This window comes from Equus caballus, chromosome 21, assembly GCF_041296265.1.
Source record: "Equus caballus isolate H_3958 breed thoroughbred chromosome 21, TB-T2T, whole genome shotgun sequence".
Classification (NCBI taxonomy): Eukaryota; Metazoa; Chordata; class Mammalia; order Perissodactyla; family Equidae; genus Equus; species Equus caballus.
This window is the reverse complement of record NC_091704.1, coordinates 41999881-42018260: the sequence shown is the minus strand read 5'-3', so window position 1 is coordinate 42018260 and position 18380 is coordinate 41999881. Positions and strand designations below refer to the sequence as shown.

The window sequence follows — 18380 nt, the reverse complement described above, 5'->3', positions numbered from 1 at the left end:
AGTTTTTCTCCTCCATTATTATAAGTACAGGAAGCCTTTTTTAAAGTAACTTTCATAAGATGCTATTATGGATCATGCAAGACTAGTTAAGAGATGGTTTCTATCCTATGAGGCTTATAATCAAAGGCTTCAGAATAAATGATTTCTGAAAGACCAGACATGTCATTTATCACACACTAAAATCTTAAAATTCTCATACTCATGCATTTTCATCTCCCAGTTTTCCAGACAGTTTTGGAGACCAATATTAAACCACTCAGCCATTTTTTGTTTTTGTGGTTAATGAGGAACTTCTAAGAAACACTATTCTCACTCTAGTAATTTACTAACCTGATTCCAAACTCCTCATCTTAGATGTGTCTCTCTCTCCTTTTTCAAAGTAAAACAAATATCCTCTTAAAAAGCCTCTGAGCTCCTCCACGGGGATATCTTCCCATTTTACCAAGATTGAATCTGCAGATGTGTCCTCAACAGTAAAATTTGGCGCAACAATGGGAGCTGTAAAAGGGAGAAAGTCAACAGCTGAAGGAGAGTTCACTAACACAGAGGAAGATGTTAATGTTTAATGAGATTTCTAGCCTCAAAAATAGCTAAACTTGGAATTAGAACTTTCTTTATTAAATCAAACTTTCAGTGATTTATCACAAACATTTTTGCTGTGAAACCTGTATGCTAATAGCTAGAGACGCAAAGGTAGAACTTTCAACTTTTAGATAAAATATGTATCTAGGGAAGGAGCCTATGCCAAATCTTCAAGTGGCTACTCAAATAGGCTTCATTTCTGTTTCCCCTCTTTATTGATAGTCCTCAATAAGTTAATAGTTTTTCAAACTTGTACAAGCGCAAATTAAGTATTTTTGACATTCCAATTAAGACTTAATTTTCTCAATGACAACAGTAAAATTGTGAAACATAAACATTAAACAAATGGAGTAAGAATAAGTAATCATAAATAAATTTATCATGCAAATTATTTTTCCTTCCGTGAACTAAACATCTCAATTCAATCTATTTTTAAATTTAATCTTAACAATTGTTGTTGATTTATAAATTCCTTACCTCACACTCTAAGAAAGCTTACCCATTTAACTTACCCAATTCTTCTATATATCCAATTATAGAACGTAACAACTGATATCCTTGATTTCTGCACCCATACAGGAAAAAATGGTATCTTACACCCGGTCGAAACTGATCTACAGAAGAAACACAGTCAGTCAACTTTCCCACATACACAGTACTATGATACCTATTTTAGAAATACCAAATTTATCATAACTTACTTTGAAATTTCCAAAGATATTTAATAAATTTAATAATTTTAAACAGATGTTTTATTATAAAAAATACAAATTTTCAAAATTAGCAAATATTCAGAGTGAAAACTGAGTAAACAAAAATCAAACAAACAACTTCACTTCTACTGTATTGAAAAGTTTATTATTACAACACGACATTACCTTGAAGGGAAAAAGGGTGATCAAGGTTTTCATTTTGTTCCTCAAAATCAAGCAATGACAACTTCTTCCCAGATTTGATCCACAGTTTACTAGCCTATCCCAGGTCCACATGAAGCTTCTGAAAACCCTTCCCTACTTAGTGTTACTTCTGGGTTGGAAGGAAACCACTGCTCTCCCCTTGCTCCAAGAAGCAGCAGACACGAAGATTTCCACCCCACCTTGGTGCTTCAGTGCTAAAGGAAGGAGAACGCAGAGTCTGTTCCTCTTTACAGCATTGCCATTTAGTGCCCGTGAATTAACTCCACAAGACGTACAAGAGAAGCACCTTAACTCCAACTCAAAAGCCCCTTTTAAATGCCTCCTCAATACAAGGTGACAGGTGAAATGCTGGGAACACAGAGGTGGACAAAGCAAGGCTCAGGCCTGAAGAAGCTGGCAGAGTGGTGGGGAGACAGATGAACGGGGGAAAGCACAACACAGTGTGTTAGACTAGAGGGGCCTATCACAGGCTGTGGCACCTTCCATGAGGAACCAAATGAGTCTAAGAAGATCAGAAAAGCCACCAAGAAATGCCATTTGAACAGGGCCTTGAAGGGCAATTAGGAGCTCATCAGTCATGGTCTAGGAAGAAGATACTGCTTGGGGGGAAGAAACGGCAGCACACAGGATTGCATTTAATTTATGGAACGCAACTATTCTAGTGTGGTTAAAACACGGCCTCTCCAATTACGTGCTCACAGAACACCAGTGGGCTACACATCAAAAACGAGATGGCCAACCTCTAAAATCATTTTGTAACTTTTTCTTAGGGGACAGGTATGCCCGAGGTTGTGGTTTTATACTGCACAGACATTAGGAAATCTGTATCTAGTTTTATGTTATAATTATATATATCAAGATTCTATAGGGTTCTGCTGCTTTAAAAAGAAAAAGAGCCTGAGAGGGTTAGAGAATTCGGAAGGTGTTTTGAGGTCATAAAAGAGGGAAGATAGTTGAATAGTGACTAGTTGAATAGTGACTAGTGAATAGTTGAATAGTGATAGTTAGTTAGTGACTGGACAAGAAGGGCATATGAGCAGTACCTGCTATGGCCACACACTGTTCTAGCAGCAGCAAACAACAGACAACATCTCCAGCCTCCTAAAGCTCTGAATTGCTGTGAATTTGAATCCTGGTGCTATCACATACTAGTTTTGTGACCTTGGGCAAGTTACCTAACTTCTCGGAGCCTTTGTTTTCTCGACCATTGTAGGGCCGTTCTCATCTGCCTCAGCATGGGAAGTTCTCCTTCTCATCCTACAGGTCTCAGCTTAAACTTATGTGCCCGATACTCTGAGGAGACAGACACCTCTCCACGTCCCTGCCCCCCGCCACAGCCCATCCTGAGATCCTCAAAGCCCAGGCGGGAGAGCAGGGCAGAGGGGTGGGAATGTATCCGGAGTACACCAGAACTGTGCAAGGCTCAGGCAGCTACGTGTGGGCGAAATGTGAAGGGAGGTGCAGGAAAGAGTAGTGAGGATTGCTGTAAGAAAGGATAACGGGAACCACCGCTGCCTCGGTCAATCACACACGCGGAGGAGTTTGACTATACTTACAGTAGAACCAAAAAATAATCTAAAGCCACATGTAGTAATCTAGTGAATGGGACTCATCTTTACCATGTGATAGTGAAAAAAGTAAATGAGTAGAGGTTGTTCCCTGAGAGAGAACTAATCCACAGCAGCTTGTTGTCTGAACTTCACGAACCTGTGAGAGAGCGCCATGAGATGGGAATGACCTCAGGAAGCATCACTACCAGCAGGCTGAAGGCTCCAGACTCCCCAGGGTAGAACAGGCTCATCAGCTACTCGGAAGGAGCAATGACAGTGGAAAGAGGGCTGGAACGCCCAACGACAGGACCAGTTGAGCCTGTGGGTCACCAAGTACTCCCTGTGGCTGAACTTCAGGGTGTTTCGTATCAACAGCAGCTCACGTCACGAGCCTCAGGGCTTGTCAGCGGTCAGGCACCGGACTCTGGCCCCCGCCCACACCAGGCCCACTGCCACACTGACGCCCTCTCATCCTGCATCAGGGACAGTGGTCATGAGTGCAGGTCGTTTGTGCTTGGTCTCTCCCTAAGCTCCGTAACCTGGGCCCTGAGTAAACAAAGCCAGGAGGACGATGAGGAGGCCACACTGCTCACAGCACTGGAGGCTGCTTTCCCCATGCTGTCAAATCTCTGACACAATCGTTAACGCTACTTAACCTCCCACTGTATAGATCCACCACGGTCTACTCATTCTCCTATTTGCTATTTGGGTTGTTCTCAATTTTTATGATGATAAATAATGCTGTGGTGAACATTCTTCGATGTAAACCTGTATTACTCTCTGATTATTTTTTAGAATTTCCTAGACAAGTAATTACTAGATCAAAGGCTATGAATCCTTCACATACACACTACCACAAACCACCTTCCAGAAGGTTAAACTGATTCCCATTCCCTCCAGCGGTGAGGGAGAAGATCACTTCACTGCACCCGGTCGCACCACGTGTCGCCCTGTTTAAAAATACTTTTAAGAACTTTAATTGAGAGGCACTGATTCCTCTTACCAGATTCTATGACAGTTGCAGTGCTGTTTGAAGGGACTTTTTTCCAGTCCATAAGGCAGGGCTCCGACCGAGATGAGTTGCACCATTTAATGACATAGTCGCAAGTCATGTTGGGGTCGTAATTCCAAGTGAGGGGAATCCCATTTCCCATTCCAACAGCCTGCTCTATTTTGAGATCATCTTCAACAAGAAAGAAGGATATCTTACTCACATAAAAAAACAGTATCAGGTAACTCTCATGAAAATGGGCAGGAGTTATAAAAATGACTTCACTGTGCAGAAATTTTAAAACAGTGCTCAAACTAGATAAACCTTTAGCAAAGTTTAGAAGTGCTGCTCTGTTACTGTATAGCAATTACCTGTCTATAAAAACTCAGCAGCTGAAAAGAAGGAATAAAAAAGCACCCAGACTGGGGCTGGCCCCTGGCCGAGTGGTTAAGTTCACGCGCTCCGCTGCAGGCGGCCCAGTGTTTCGTTGGTTCGAATCCTGGGCGTGGACATGGTACTGCTCATCAAACCATGCTGAGGCAGCGTCCCACATGCCACAACTAGAAGGACCCACAACAAAGAATATACAACTCTGTACCGGGGGGCTTTGGGGAGAAAAAGGAAAAAATAAAATCTTAAAAAAAAAAAAAAAACAGCACCCAGACTCAGGCCGTGACGTAGTGGGGCCGAGCCCGAGGCTCAAGGGCCATGAAGGACAGGGCTGACGGGTGTGGCAGCACAGGGAGGAGGGCAGGTGGTGGCTGGAGCAGAGCACCAGCGGACAGTCGGAATCCCTCCTCTCATTACCCACTACGAGCACAGCCCCTGGTGCAGAGCAGGCACACAAGAACACAAGAACACGCACGGAGCGAGTGGATGAAACAGGCCCTCTCTTCATTTCAAGGAAGACTGCTACTCCATGGATGGGCTCAGGGTGAGGTCTTACTTCCCCATCCTGCCAGATCTGGCCGCCGAGGTGACAAGGGGGCCCAAGGTTGGGGGTGAGGACTGGGTGGCTTAGGAGAGTGTGGCCAAAAGGGAGAGGAAAATTTCCCCCAGTAACAGGAGAAGAGAAGTAATCTCTGTAACTGATTTATATTTTATGTAAATATTATGTATATTTATATTTATTATGTATAAATTTATATTTATATTTTCAGAAAAAAGCCACAGGAAGGTTCTTTGAACAAAATTTCCATTCATAAAGCAACCACTTACTGAACGTAAGACAACAATTTGGCTTAGAATACAGAAGACTTTCGACAAAACAGCTTTTTGGCTCAATGTGATTAAAAATCCACAATATAAACCTGCTCTGAGGTCGCAGGGCCTCAACCTCAGGAAATCCTCAAGGAACAATGACTTGTTCTGGGCCTTCAAAGTGTCTGAAAGCTGACGACTAGACCATTGTTAGTTCTGTAAATTACTGTCTTCTGAAGGACACACGGAAAAGGTAGGAATATAGTTCTTGAATTAAAAGACAACACAGCTATTCCTATCATGGTGAGAGCTATGAAATATATCATCTAAAAGAGTAGGTTATCTTCTTATGGGGGTTCACATCTCTCTCTCTTCTTTTCTGCCCCCACACCACTGCCTGAGGACTTCTCCTCCCCGGCGTGTGCTGCCATCTGGGCTGTGTGTCCTGTGCCTCTGAAGTGCTCTGTGCTTTCCCCATTCCCTCCTCCTAATCCTACTGTGGCGACTGACACAAAGCAAAGCACCAGCTGAGTAACAAACAGGAGGACGCTGCCTCAAGCAAGAGTTGAAAAGATACTTGGAGGATCCTCACGGGACTAACTTTTCCTCCTCCAGGAGTGGGTGCTCCTAGAAAGGTGCCCCAAACTGGGACAGGACAGCAAAGGGGGGAATCAGGGAATGACGTGGAAGAGGGACCAGGAAGTAGGAGAGGAGGCAGGAGTGGCTATTTAAAACTCATAACTCAAACAGCTGTCAAGGCAGCCACGGAGCAATCAACTCATTACTGGTAATCCACAGGATTTAAAGGAAGGCACTAAATAATTTTAAAATAACACTACACGTATTTTGTGTGTGTATGTGGAATATTGGCCCTGAGCTAACATCTGTGCCAATCTTCCTCTATCTCTTTTCTTTTTGTCCGTGGGACACAGCCTCTGCATGGCTTGATGAGCAGTGTGTAGGTCCATGCCCGGGATCCAAACCCAGGAACCCCAGGCCGCCCAAGTGGAGTACGCAAACCTAATCACTATGCCACGGGGCCAGCCCCAACACAGTTATTTTTTTTAAAAAACTTAGATTTAAGATCTAATTTAGACTTTAAGAAGAATTTATTATCAATAAAGGATTCCCATTAATAAACAATGTCATCAACAAAGCTGTAATTTAAAATGAGTACTTTTCCTGCTTGATTTATAAAATAGCCTAGCTGACATAAGTATCAACTCCCTTGGTCTTGGAGACAGATATGAAAACAGTATCTGAATAAACTGTTAAAATATTTCTTCCTAAGAGTAATATCCACCACCAAAACTCTCCAACATTATATGTTAAAATAAGTGGATATAGTAATTATTTTATCCCTCAACAGATGCTTCGAGCTAATACTAATGACTGCTGTCTCTCAACGAAATATTTGACATTAATCTGCTTGTTCCTCCTTATATAGCAGCAGCAGCGGGGGATGTGAGAAGAAAGCTGATGTGCATAGGAGCAAGCAACACCTTCAAAACATTTCACTTGAATTTCCTGTTCCTATAGACTACGTTGCCTTAAGTACTCACCATTTGGAATTTCCATACTAGCTATTTTTGAAGGTGGTGATGAGCCAACAGAGTTTTTTGCCACCACACTGATGATGTAGTCATTTTTATCAAGTTGTAGTTCTGCCTTGTGCTGAGGATCAGGAATCTCAGAGAGGGACTGTGTTTCCTCATCTGACGAACAAGATACATTATAGGAAAGTATTTTTCCATTAGCTTCATTAACAGGTAAAGGCTATGAGAAACAGAAAAATTAACTGTGTTATAAAAACCTGCAGGAAGGGACCATGCGACGAGGCAAGACCATCAAGTCTAAACTGTACACCACACTCATCACAAGGAAAGACGAAGTTGTTAGTGTAAAACACAGAATTAAAATCCACCGAGACCTGGATAAATCAGGAAAGTGATACCGAAGAAAAACTATACTTGCTCTAAGTAGTCAGGGCACACAGAAATTTAAAAGTTAAGTAAATACAAGACAATATTTATCCTGACATTTTTCAGAAGGAAACAAAAAAAGAGTGATGAAAATCATTGCTCTACTTAAAAACAAACAAAACATAAAAAATTAAGGCACCATAGTTTCTTTTAAACATTTACTGTTTTCTCACTTTAAAGCAAGCCCTTTACAGAAAACTCGGAAAATACACAAAAGTTGAAAGACAACAAGTAAAAAGCTCCCATATTTCCATCTCTGAAATACTCTTACATTTTGATATTTCCTTCAAGGTATTTTTCTAGGTGTAGATTTTTTTATTAACATTGTTTTAATCATACTATACAATTTTATATCTTCTTTTCACTTTCCTATAATACATACTTGCCCATGATAATACAGTTACGTACATTTTAATGGCTTTATATTTCATACAGTATTTTTACCAGTTTACTCGAATATGCCTTAAATAAATGAAATTTAAGTTTTCCCAACTTTTCACAACATTAACATAATATTTTGGTGCCACATTTTTTTTTCCTTTTTCATGGTTAGGATTAATTCTTTAATACGGATCCCCAAAGTGGACTTACTGGATAAAAGGAAATAAACATTCAAACTTCTTTATTTATGTAGCTAAACTGTTTTTCAAAACAACTGCTCCAATTTATATGGTAATGCATGGGACCCTCGGATCCAGACTGACATTAACATTAATACTCTGCTGAAAACACTGCTCCAGCAGGGGCCCCCGAATCTCTCTGATGGCCTGCTCCAGTGGACACGCTACTGCTACTGTCCTAAGACTTGTGGCCTTCATCTGATACTGCTGACCACTCCTTCACACAACTCCCTCTCTTGGCTCCTGCAATACATTTTCCTCGGGTCTTCCTGCCCCTCTAACCTTCCCAGTCTCCTCTGCTGGATCCTCCTCCTTTGCTGGTCCTTTCATATGCTGCTGTCACCTAGGGTTCAACCCTTGGCCTCATTCCACCCGGCAAGTCTCCCGGGTGGGCTCACTTGTATGCTGCTCGAAGCTGTGTCTTGAGCTCCGACCTCTCCCCTGAACTCCAGAGCCTTACACCAAGCCACCACCTACTGCACTCGACATGTTTAAGAAACTCAATATGTCCAAAACAACTTGATTTTCCACCCAAATACTCTCCTCCTTGGCAAATGGCAGAACCATCAAGCTAGTCACTAAAGTTAGGCTCTGAATCACTTCAGTATTTTTAATCCTCGTTAAACATTCATCTAGTTTGAACAATATTCCAAACTTTCCCTACATTGAGGTAACTGAGTAACTGTTACTATATAATCCTGAAGTCTGACAGACAGCTGAGAGCAGACAGGGATTTTCGAACCCAGAGGAAGAGGCGATGCACAGTCACGCACGGGCCAGTGCAAAGCAGTGGAGCTTCCACTGAACTTGCACACACCTCACTTTACTCAAAGCCGTATTTAGTCACATTTGTGCAAAAATAAAACGCTGTTTTACTTCCAACAACGAAACTCACTATTTAAAGGAATCCAATTATGACTGCTCTTACAAAATCTGATGTAGAAAACTGCACGTGTCTTTGATGTTCACAAATCCAATAAAGAATATAGCAACAAAAATGTTTGCTCTGGTAGAAAAAAACTAGTAAAAATATAATGCAATTCCTACGTTATTTAAAAATTTTACAAAACCATGGGAAACTTTATAATTTGGCATATTACAATGCACTTTATTTAAGGGAAACAAATTACTTATGAAATATTTAAAAAGTGAGTTTCCCATTCATCCAAGAAAAAAACGTAACATCGACACTCGGGGATTCTAACTTGCAGCTTCTGGCTGCGTTTCTGACCAAAGTGAGAGAGGTGGAATTCGTGCGGTCCTTGGGTCCTGCATGGGCCTCATAAAATCCAACTAAAGGATGCTCAGATCTGAGTCCGAAGATCCTCACTAACCTGACGGTGGTGCATCAGCAGTGATGAGGGATCCAGGGGTTTAGGAGCCAGGTTAGATTCTCGGCAGTGCTGCAAACTAAGCCAGTCTGGGAACCCCAGGCTCCTCCACAACTCAAGTGACATGTATAAGTTAAGGAGTTCAGCACAGCACAGTTATTTAAATATTCAAGGAAAAATTAGATATTTACCTTCCAATAGATTATTAAATTTTTTCCATCAGAACTCCACTCTCTCCAAGTATCTGGTCCCTTTGAAGGAACTAGGAAAGAGATTTAAAAGTTAGCATTTAAAGATGTGTACTATATGTCAATGAATAATATCAATAATTGAGATGGTGGGTGCTTGAAATTTCTTTCTAGGGTTTTGGAAATCTCAATAAAAAATGTGAATGGGGCCAGCCTGGTGGCATAGTGGTTAAGTCAGCATGGTCCACTTCGGTGGCCCTGGGTTCACTGGTTCACCTTCTGGGTGCGGACCTACACACCACTCATCAAGCTATGCCGTGGTGGCATCCCACATAGGAGAACTAGAAGGACTTACAACTAGGATATACAACTATGCACTGGGGTTTTGAGGAGAAAAAAGGAAAAAAAAGAGGAAGATTGGCAACAGATGTTAGCTCACAGCCAATCTTCTTCACCAAAAAGAAACATACACCCCCCCCACCCCCAAAAAGTGAAGTAGTTCAGTGGCCTCCACTTCGAAAATGAAGCAACAGAAAAGCTGAGCTCTCAATGTCTACGAAACACGAGGCCCCTAAAAATGGGTCAGAACCACCCTCAAGGCCCTCAGTGATGCGCCCCTGGGTGCCACACCCTCTCACATCCTCCTCTCTCCCCTTACTCAAGCTGGTGTTGGCCACACACTTGGCTCCTCAAACATGCTGAGCACACCTGCCTCAGGCTCTGTATGTTCTGTGCCCTCTCTCCCTCTGCCTAGAACTCTCCTCTCCTGACTTAAACATGTGGCTTGCTTCCTCACCTCCTTTAACCTCAGCTCCAAAGTTACCTTATTAGGGAGTTCTTTTCCAGTGACCCTATTTAAAATTGCAACTCCTGCCCCCACCACTTGGTCTTCATTCCCTAGCCCCCTTTCTAGGTTTTATTTTCCTCTGTGGCACTCACTACCAACCGATATACTATTATATATTTCTAAAAACTCATTTCTAATCCTCTATCCTATAAACTCCACGGGCAGAGCTTGCTGTTTTATTCACTACTATTTCCCTCATTCTAGAACAATTCCTGACACATGGTGGGTGCTCAATCAGTATTTGTTAAGTGAATTAATGCCTTCATCTGAATGGGGTGTAAATAAAATCTTTCCTCTTGGCAACAACAGCTCATCCAGTGAAGGCAAATGCTCCTGGGGCAGCCAGTGTCCAAATGACCAATGATATCGCTCATGCCACTTGATATTCATACCCTTGTGCAGTCCCTGCCCACACTGTATCAGGGTTGGCCTGTGTACCAATAGGGTAAGGCAGATGTGATGGAATGTCCCTTCTGAGGCTAGATAATCAAAGACATTGTGGAGCCTGCCTTGTTCTCTCTTCGATCACTAAGTCTGGGAGGCGCTGGCTGCCATGTCATCAACTCTCCAGCAGCTCTATGGAGAAGCCCGCGTGGTGAGGAACTGAGGCCTCCTGCCCACAGCTATGTGAGCAAACCATCTCGAAGCAGATCCTGCAGCCCCAGTCAAGCCTGCAGTCCCACCCACGTTGTAACTGTAGCCACATGAGAGACTCTAAGCCAGAGCCACTCAGCTAAGCTGCTCCTGAATTTCTGACCCAGAGATATTGTGAGATAATAAATGTTTGCTATTTTAAGCCACTGATAATTTTTCATGTAGCAATAGACAACTAACACATTCTCTGTTTGGACTCATGGACAAGATTCATTTTTGATGATCCAAAATAATTGTCACACATATTGTAAAGCTCCTCGCACCTCTCCATTCTTCATGTGGAGAGAGAAAATCTAGATTAACATCTGTTACTTTTTGTTTTACTGTTTGTCAATTTTTTGGAAGAAATTTTATATTCCCTATATTATATAGTGCAAATGAGGCTTTTGCTATCTTTTGTTGAACGACCCCTGAAAATTATACCTATTTCTAAGTTTTAAAGCTGGCATCTGATTAATCAAGGATAGAATCTCATTTTGTCTTTGGAAATTATTATACTCAGAAAATCAGCTGGCGAATTTTATACCTATTTTGACCTAGGTGTACTCTAGAAACTAAAGTTACAGATCTTTTAGCCCCATTCATTTCTCAGGCCTAGGTCACAAATGAAAATTCCAACAAATTCTCTTCAATAATTGTTTTCAATAAAAAGTCAATCTAAATAGATTAAAATCCCAAGAAAAGATGGAAAGAGTGTAAGTAAAATCGCCCCATGATCTCACCATGGTTTCAAGTTTGGTTTCCTATGCATCATTTTAATATGGTAGCAATCATACTGTAGACAGGGCAGCCTAGTCCTTTCACACAACACATGCCAAGCATTTTCCAATATCATCACAAAACTTTAAAAGCCATCATTTAAAATGTCTGTATGATATTTTATGAGCAGATATTATACAATTACACAATTTATCTAGGCATCCTCCTACTTTTAGTCACTTTGGTAACATTTCCTTTAAAGAAAAAAAAGCTGTACAATTTCAGGATGCACAGTAACAATTAGCCGTAAACCTTTTAGTTAACATACTAGCTTCTGTGGTTAAATATTGTTTTTCATTGCTCCATTTGCTCCATTTCCAGAAAGTTTCAGTAGAACAACGAATCCGAAAAGTATATATAGTATATGGATTTAACTTGTCCACAGCAACGAGATAACTTGAATTTTCTACTCCTTTGATTGTGACGTTCCGCTATTAGAAAACAAACAAATATGTGTCTATATATGTATATGGAACATCATGTGTGTATGAATACATATATACACATACAAACACACTTCTTTTGATAAGAAAGCCACCCAAATTTGTAACATAAATTGACTGAACATCATATGAGATCACCTCTATAAGACCAAAGACAGTTCACCCACTACAATATTTTAATTTTTTATAAATGCCAAATTTGGAAGCTTCTTGGAGGCAGGCATCGTCTTAGGCATCTTTTTTATATGGCACTCAGGACTGCTAGGATGGTGCAAAACATTAGACTAGTCAACAAACACTTAAACTAAATAAAATTAAAATGAAACAATTCTAAGCAAATTTGAGGATTTGCACGCCTCAGGGAAGCCTCTGAGCTCCCAATCACTAATTACGAAGGAGCTTTTCAAGTTATTTTTGTAGTTTGACTGATTTTCTAGGAATCATCAGTAAGTTTCCAAATGAATATTTAAGTACAATATCATTTATTTTGAACTTACCACAAATTACAAGATGGTGCAGTACAAAAGTTAACCTAAGTATTTAAAATGTATTAAAAAGTCATGTTTTGACTTCCAAAACCAATTATAACTTGCTCCTATTGCTGCACTTCGCAGTTTTAAAAATCCTATCTTCTCTCTGGTGCTGACTGGTCCATTAACTGATGGTAAAGTTACAGCAAAAACTCCTCATTCATTCACAAATTTATGGCGCACCAGCTACTACGTGCCAGGTACTATACTAGACCCAGAAACATTCTGAGTAGTAAAAGTCAAAGTCATGTTCTATAATATCCAGTGTTATAACTGTTTTCATCTAATGCCGTTATTGCATTGATATATAATGTCTTGGTTCTTAGTAAATCTTTAAAATAAATAATCTGAGAGCTTACGCATATCAACTTACTTAATTCTTTTTGAAAACGAAGTATTTTATCCAAAATAACCTCAAAGGAAGTTTATAGAAGAATCTTACTCACCAATTCTTGTATTGAATTCGTTTTATTAATTTCAATTTGACATAAAAATTTAATCTTTGCAAAGTTGCCTGGTAAACGCCAGGAAAGTGTAACAGCTGTTGAATTAACATCCTTCACTTTGACTGATGTAGGACTATGGGGATAAACTGTAAATACAATTTTTAAGGATTAATTACTTTAAAAGCTATTTTATAATATGACCAATGAGAACCAAAGAAAATAAAAAACCAGAGAGGAACCATTAGTGCTGATCAATAATATTCTACCCAGTATCTGTGGAATACACAAACCTCACTTTTACTGCTGACATCACGCCAATATTTTTTAAGAACCACCAACGCTCAAGGTTCCTCAACTGGTATCAGGAATACTTAAAAGGTAGTCAGAGCCTAGTCTCTAACTTTAAGGAACTCCTAATCTACTTGGGGAATGACAAACAGAAAGAAATAAAATTAATAAGAGTATATATGCTAGGTTCTAAACGTGAGGTCAGATATTAACTGCTATAGGAATTTAGATGCAAGCTTGGTGGGGAGAGTCATAGTGAAGATGGGACTTAAGGTGAGCTTTGAAGGAAGAATCAGACTAAAGTTGGCAAAATGGATGCAGAAAAACATTTCAGGTTAGGGTCTTGGCAAGAACAAAGGTACACTGAAGCAAAGAGCACATGATGCTGGTGATAGTGTAGACACCAATTGGAGTGGTGGGCAAGAATCATGTGGAAAATAAGGCTGAAACGGCAGAGGGCAGAAAATACATATAAACACTACACTCAAGGAGAAAATGTAGCTATTCTGACCCTAGGAAAAATAAAGATTATGGGAAGGAATAAATGATATTTGTGACTTACATTTACAAATAAGGCAACAGGATCCCCTACTAATCACTTGCCAGGCTGTATTATAGCCATTTGGTGTAAGCCCTTCTCCCCCACCATGAGTCTCTAAGACAAGGCCCCTGTGCCACGGCTGTGTGTGTGCACAGCCTGGCATAGAGTTGATACACATTGAATGACTGCCAAAAAGACGGACCATATTTTATTTCTATTTTGAGCTATACATTAATACGGTTGGTAAAAATTCAGACATCATCAGAAATAAAAAGGAACAAACTATTTATTGATACATACAACACCTTGGATCTCAAGGACATTATTCTTAGTAAAAAATGCCAATCTCCAAAGGTTATATACTGCATGATTCCATTTATATAGCATTCTCAAAATGACAAAAGAGATGAAGAACAGATTAGCTGTTTGCCCGGGGACAGGGGTCTGAGCGCGTATGTGGGGGTGGGGGTTGCTACAGGGGCAGCATGAGGAAGTTCCTTTGTGGAGATAGAATAGTTCTGTATCTTGATGGTTGGTGGTTCCATGTCTATACACGGATCCAACTGCACAGAACTACACACGCAACTGAACGCATGTAAAAATTGGTGACACTGAGCAAGGCTGGGTCTAGTTCAGTAGCCTGGTTCACGGTATTGCACCGGCGTCAAGTGCCTCATCTGGATATTGCACCACAGTTACACAGATGCTACCATGGGGCAAAGTTGGGTGAAGGGGTCACCGGGCTCTAATTTACTATTTTTGGAACCATCTGTGAGTCTACAATTATTTCAAAATAAAAGTCTTTAAAAGTTGGGCAAAGAGTTTTTCAGAAATCAAAAGCTATTAGATAAAGCCTCTTACACTTTCTATGTAAATGATTAATTCAAAATTTCATTTGAATTCAATAAGATGGTGACATTGGAAATTACATAATTTAAAGCTTTTAAAATGAAACTTACAAAATAAGTATTAAGTAACTATAAATAATAATCAGTAAAAAGTTATCCATAGAAATACTTTTCATTCATATCAAGACATTCCACCACTTCTGAAGTTATTTTTAAGACTGTGGTTTATGTAGCAGCTTACCTTTTTCAGTAATGTTAACCAAAATCATTGATTCGGATTGACCCAGAGGATTGTGAGCATTCAAAGTAAAATTATATATTTCTTGATTTGGAAGCATTTGAAAGAATAACTGATGGCTTTCATTTGTGGACGCTTCAGTTCTTTTAAATCTAACATTTTTTCCTGAAAAACTGAAGTAATAGAGCAGTAAGGAATGTTAAAATATTTTCAAAATGGCAACAGAGAAATAGTGCATGAAAAAGTGAATGGGTTTTCTAATAAGTAATACTTTTTAAAAGTTTACATGCCTAATGATGGAAGAAAATGTATATGATACAGAAAACACAAGAAAATAATCAGCCATAAGCCCACCTCCCAGAAACAGTCTCTGTTCATATTTGAGGGTTCTTCCTTCTAGGCTTTTTAAATAAGGAGACAAATTGAGTCTGCATGCATTTAAATTGCAGTATTTATAGTATATCCAGTTTTATACAGCATATGTGGGTTTATATCTTGCTTATAATATAAATAAGATAGAGCGTTTCCCTATGTCACTTAACATCCTTCTAGTGTGCTCCTGGCTGTTCAAGTTGGACATCTTTTCCCAGTGACCTTTACCTTTCAAATAAAGTATAACTAGTAACTCGTGGGCCCACCAATGCTGTCGGTCTTCCTGGATTCCAAGAACATACGATCTCTTTCAAATCATATGTCTCACAATTCAGTTTTTGAGGAATATCAGGTGGATCTAACAGGAAAAAGAAAAAAAATGTAGCTATCATTACCTATATTTTCCTGGAAAATCATTATGTTTCATAAATGTTAATTAATTATATTTTGTACAATTTCCTTAAAAAATTAAATTATTTAACATTTGCATTTTACTTTTTGGACAGTGCAGGAATTGCCATTCTTTCTACAGTATGTTTTTTCAGAGTTCATATGACATTAGAAACGATGGATTAAAATATACTAAAGAGTGACTATTACTGCATGTGGAAACTCCCCAATAGAAACCTGAAGACACCAACTATCATTTTTAACCCCTTAAATCCTATTTGAGTTTACTAAATCTCTCAAAGGAAGCTGCGTCCAACGAGTCAGAGAAACCTACAGGTTACAAGTATTACTCTCTATCATCTATATATTGTGATTTGAAAAGAAGTGCCAAATCATATAAATAGCCAACATAAGTCATGTTACAAGCTTCAGAGTTCTTAAATAAGTTACAAGGACTATTATTTACAAAGTAACTCTTGGTAAAATTCTGCATCTCCCTATATTCAAACTGACTGCTGTTCTTTTGTTGTTTTGTTCTTTACTGAAATTCTTTCTGGCTTTGTAGCAGCAGGACTAGAAAAAAGTATGTTTTTTGTGTAAGTCTGTAAGACCTTTAAAGTGATGAGGGAAAATCTGGCAATCTGACACTGACTACCGAAATTTCAATTTCACGTTTAACCAATCATACATAGAAACTGCTATTTCTCACTATCATATTTATCCAAACTATCTTTCACTAAAGGTAAGTTTTTTTAAAACAATTATCTACTTGTTAAAAATTTGTGTAAAATAATTTTATTTTTAAAAAGCCGAATTTTAAAAACAGTTCTTAGTTTATTAACAAAGACTTAGAAAATTTCATATATCTTCCCCAGAGATAAGAATAAGGTCCTTCAATGATATTTTTGGTAATATTAAGAGGCGTCATAAGCACTTATAGGAAAGTCTAACAATTAGATAATGAAACTACCATTGACGTATTTGTTTTGAAAATTATGTTACATCTAAGGTCAAATTTTCAACCATTTTATTACAATGGCATACCAAAATTTTTTAGTATATTTAAAATGCTGATTATTTTAGTATTTGGCAGATATATTAAGTTTAAATACTCAAAATCCAAATAACAGGAGAAAACTAGAAAGCAGTGGAAGTGAAGGCGGAAGGAGAACAGCTCTGAAGGGGCAGTATTTGAAAGGTAACGTACTGATTCTCCTTTCAAAGACAGTAAGTTACGAGAGAATCAACTTAAGCTACACAAAAGGTAGGTATAAATCAATCCTATTTCTATGTACCAGCAAATAGTAAATGCAACTTAAAAAACAAAACCATTTTTTTATGAAAATATTTTCAACTTAGAAAGTATAGAATTTGACATGTGATATAAATAATTACATGCTCTAATCCTATGACATAGTGTATTTAAAATATTTTAAGTACGACATAAGATTAACATTTAGGTCAATATTTAATGCTGAAGTGGCACTATCCATGAAAATAACTCATTTGAGTGATTATTGAACAAATAATATTTATAAAGATCTATTTGGCTTATGAGTAAATCAGCCATGCATGAACACTGACAAATATTCATAAATATCTATTCTTCTGTCAGCTAGACAATAAATTTATTGGTAACTACCATAATCAGCTGGAGAGGGGAAAAAAAGCCATTTTTATTAGTGCCATACACCAAATATACAAGAGTAAATTTACTAGAAGATATACAAGACCTCATATCACTAAGATAAATCAACCTAAGTAGAGGGAAATACCATGTTCATGGTTTGGATGATTCAGTATTGTACAGAATGAAAATTCTCCTAAATTGATAGATTTAATGTAATCAAAATCTGAGTGGGTTTTGACTGTGTATGTGTGTGTATAGGAGGAAACTACAGGCTGATTCTAAAAATCTTTTCAATAAACGGTGGGCTAACAGGCTATCTATAAGGGAAGGAAAATAAATGAATCTTGATCCCTAACTCACACCATAAACTGCCCTTGTAAGTTTCTAAAGAGCTCCCTCTGAAGCGAGCTTCCACTGCTGCTCCTGAGTTGACAAATACTGAACAATATTTCAACCTCCAAATGTCGCAAGTGAAGTTTAAATTATGAATTAAATAGGTTTGTTCTGGTACTATGAGAAAAGATTAGTACATTATTGGAAATAATAAAAATCGGGAATATTCTCATCTTTTAAGCTTTAGTTTTTTTCTTTCATACTTTTAAAGCAGGTATCTCACTTTTTGGTATCCCGTATCAGGCAGCCTCACTACATATATCACTGGTTCTCAACTTAGACTTCATGATCATTTGTGAGGAATGCTGCAAGTCATCTCCTACAATTCCATTAGGAAAGAAAATTTAATTTTCTAAAATTTAAATTTCAACATAACCTCACTCTCACTCGAAATCCAAAATGCATTACTGGGAAGGCAAAAAGTGAGTAAAGTTACAGCCATTGAGCTAAGAAGTGCCCCTAATCCTGGTTATTATCTTGAGACTATATCAGCAAATGAACGTAATTCATTGTAAGTTTCTATGCATGTAAAAAAGGGGCTGAGAGCTGCTGATCTACAGCACAGTTGAGAATCCTAAAAAAGCATAGGAAAAATCACTAAGCAATCAAAAGAAAACGACAAAACCCACTCACTACATCT

The 18380-nt window shown here is 38.7% G+C and overlaps 1 protein-coding gene across 2 annotated transcripts in view; it reads right to left on the bottom strand.

Annotated features, from left to right (window-relative positions):
- Positions 1–18380, bottom strand: part of LIFR (LIF receptor subunit alpha) — a 74941-nt gene that overhangs the window by 13713 nt on the left and 42848 nt on the right. For both annotated transcript variants that reach the window (XM_070245900.1, XM_023625722.2), the window contains exons 8-16: positions 15556–15685; positions 14959–15128; positions 13041–13186; positions 11890–12052; positions 9365–9435; positions 6803–7016; positions 4053–4232; positions 1095–1196; positions 331–498 (exon numbers count right to left, since the gene is read on the bottom strand). In XM_070245900.1, the coding sequence (XP_070102001.1) occupies positions 331–498; positions 1095–1196; positions 4053–4232; positions 6803–7016; positions 9365–9435; positions 11890–12052; positions 13041–13186; positions 14959–15128; positions 15556–15685 (1344 nt within the window). The remainder of the gene's footprint in view (positions 1–330; positions 499–1094; positions 1197–4052; positions 4233–6802; positions 7017–9364; positions 9436–11889; positions 12053–13040; positions 13187–14958; positions 15129–15555; positions 15686–18380) is intronic.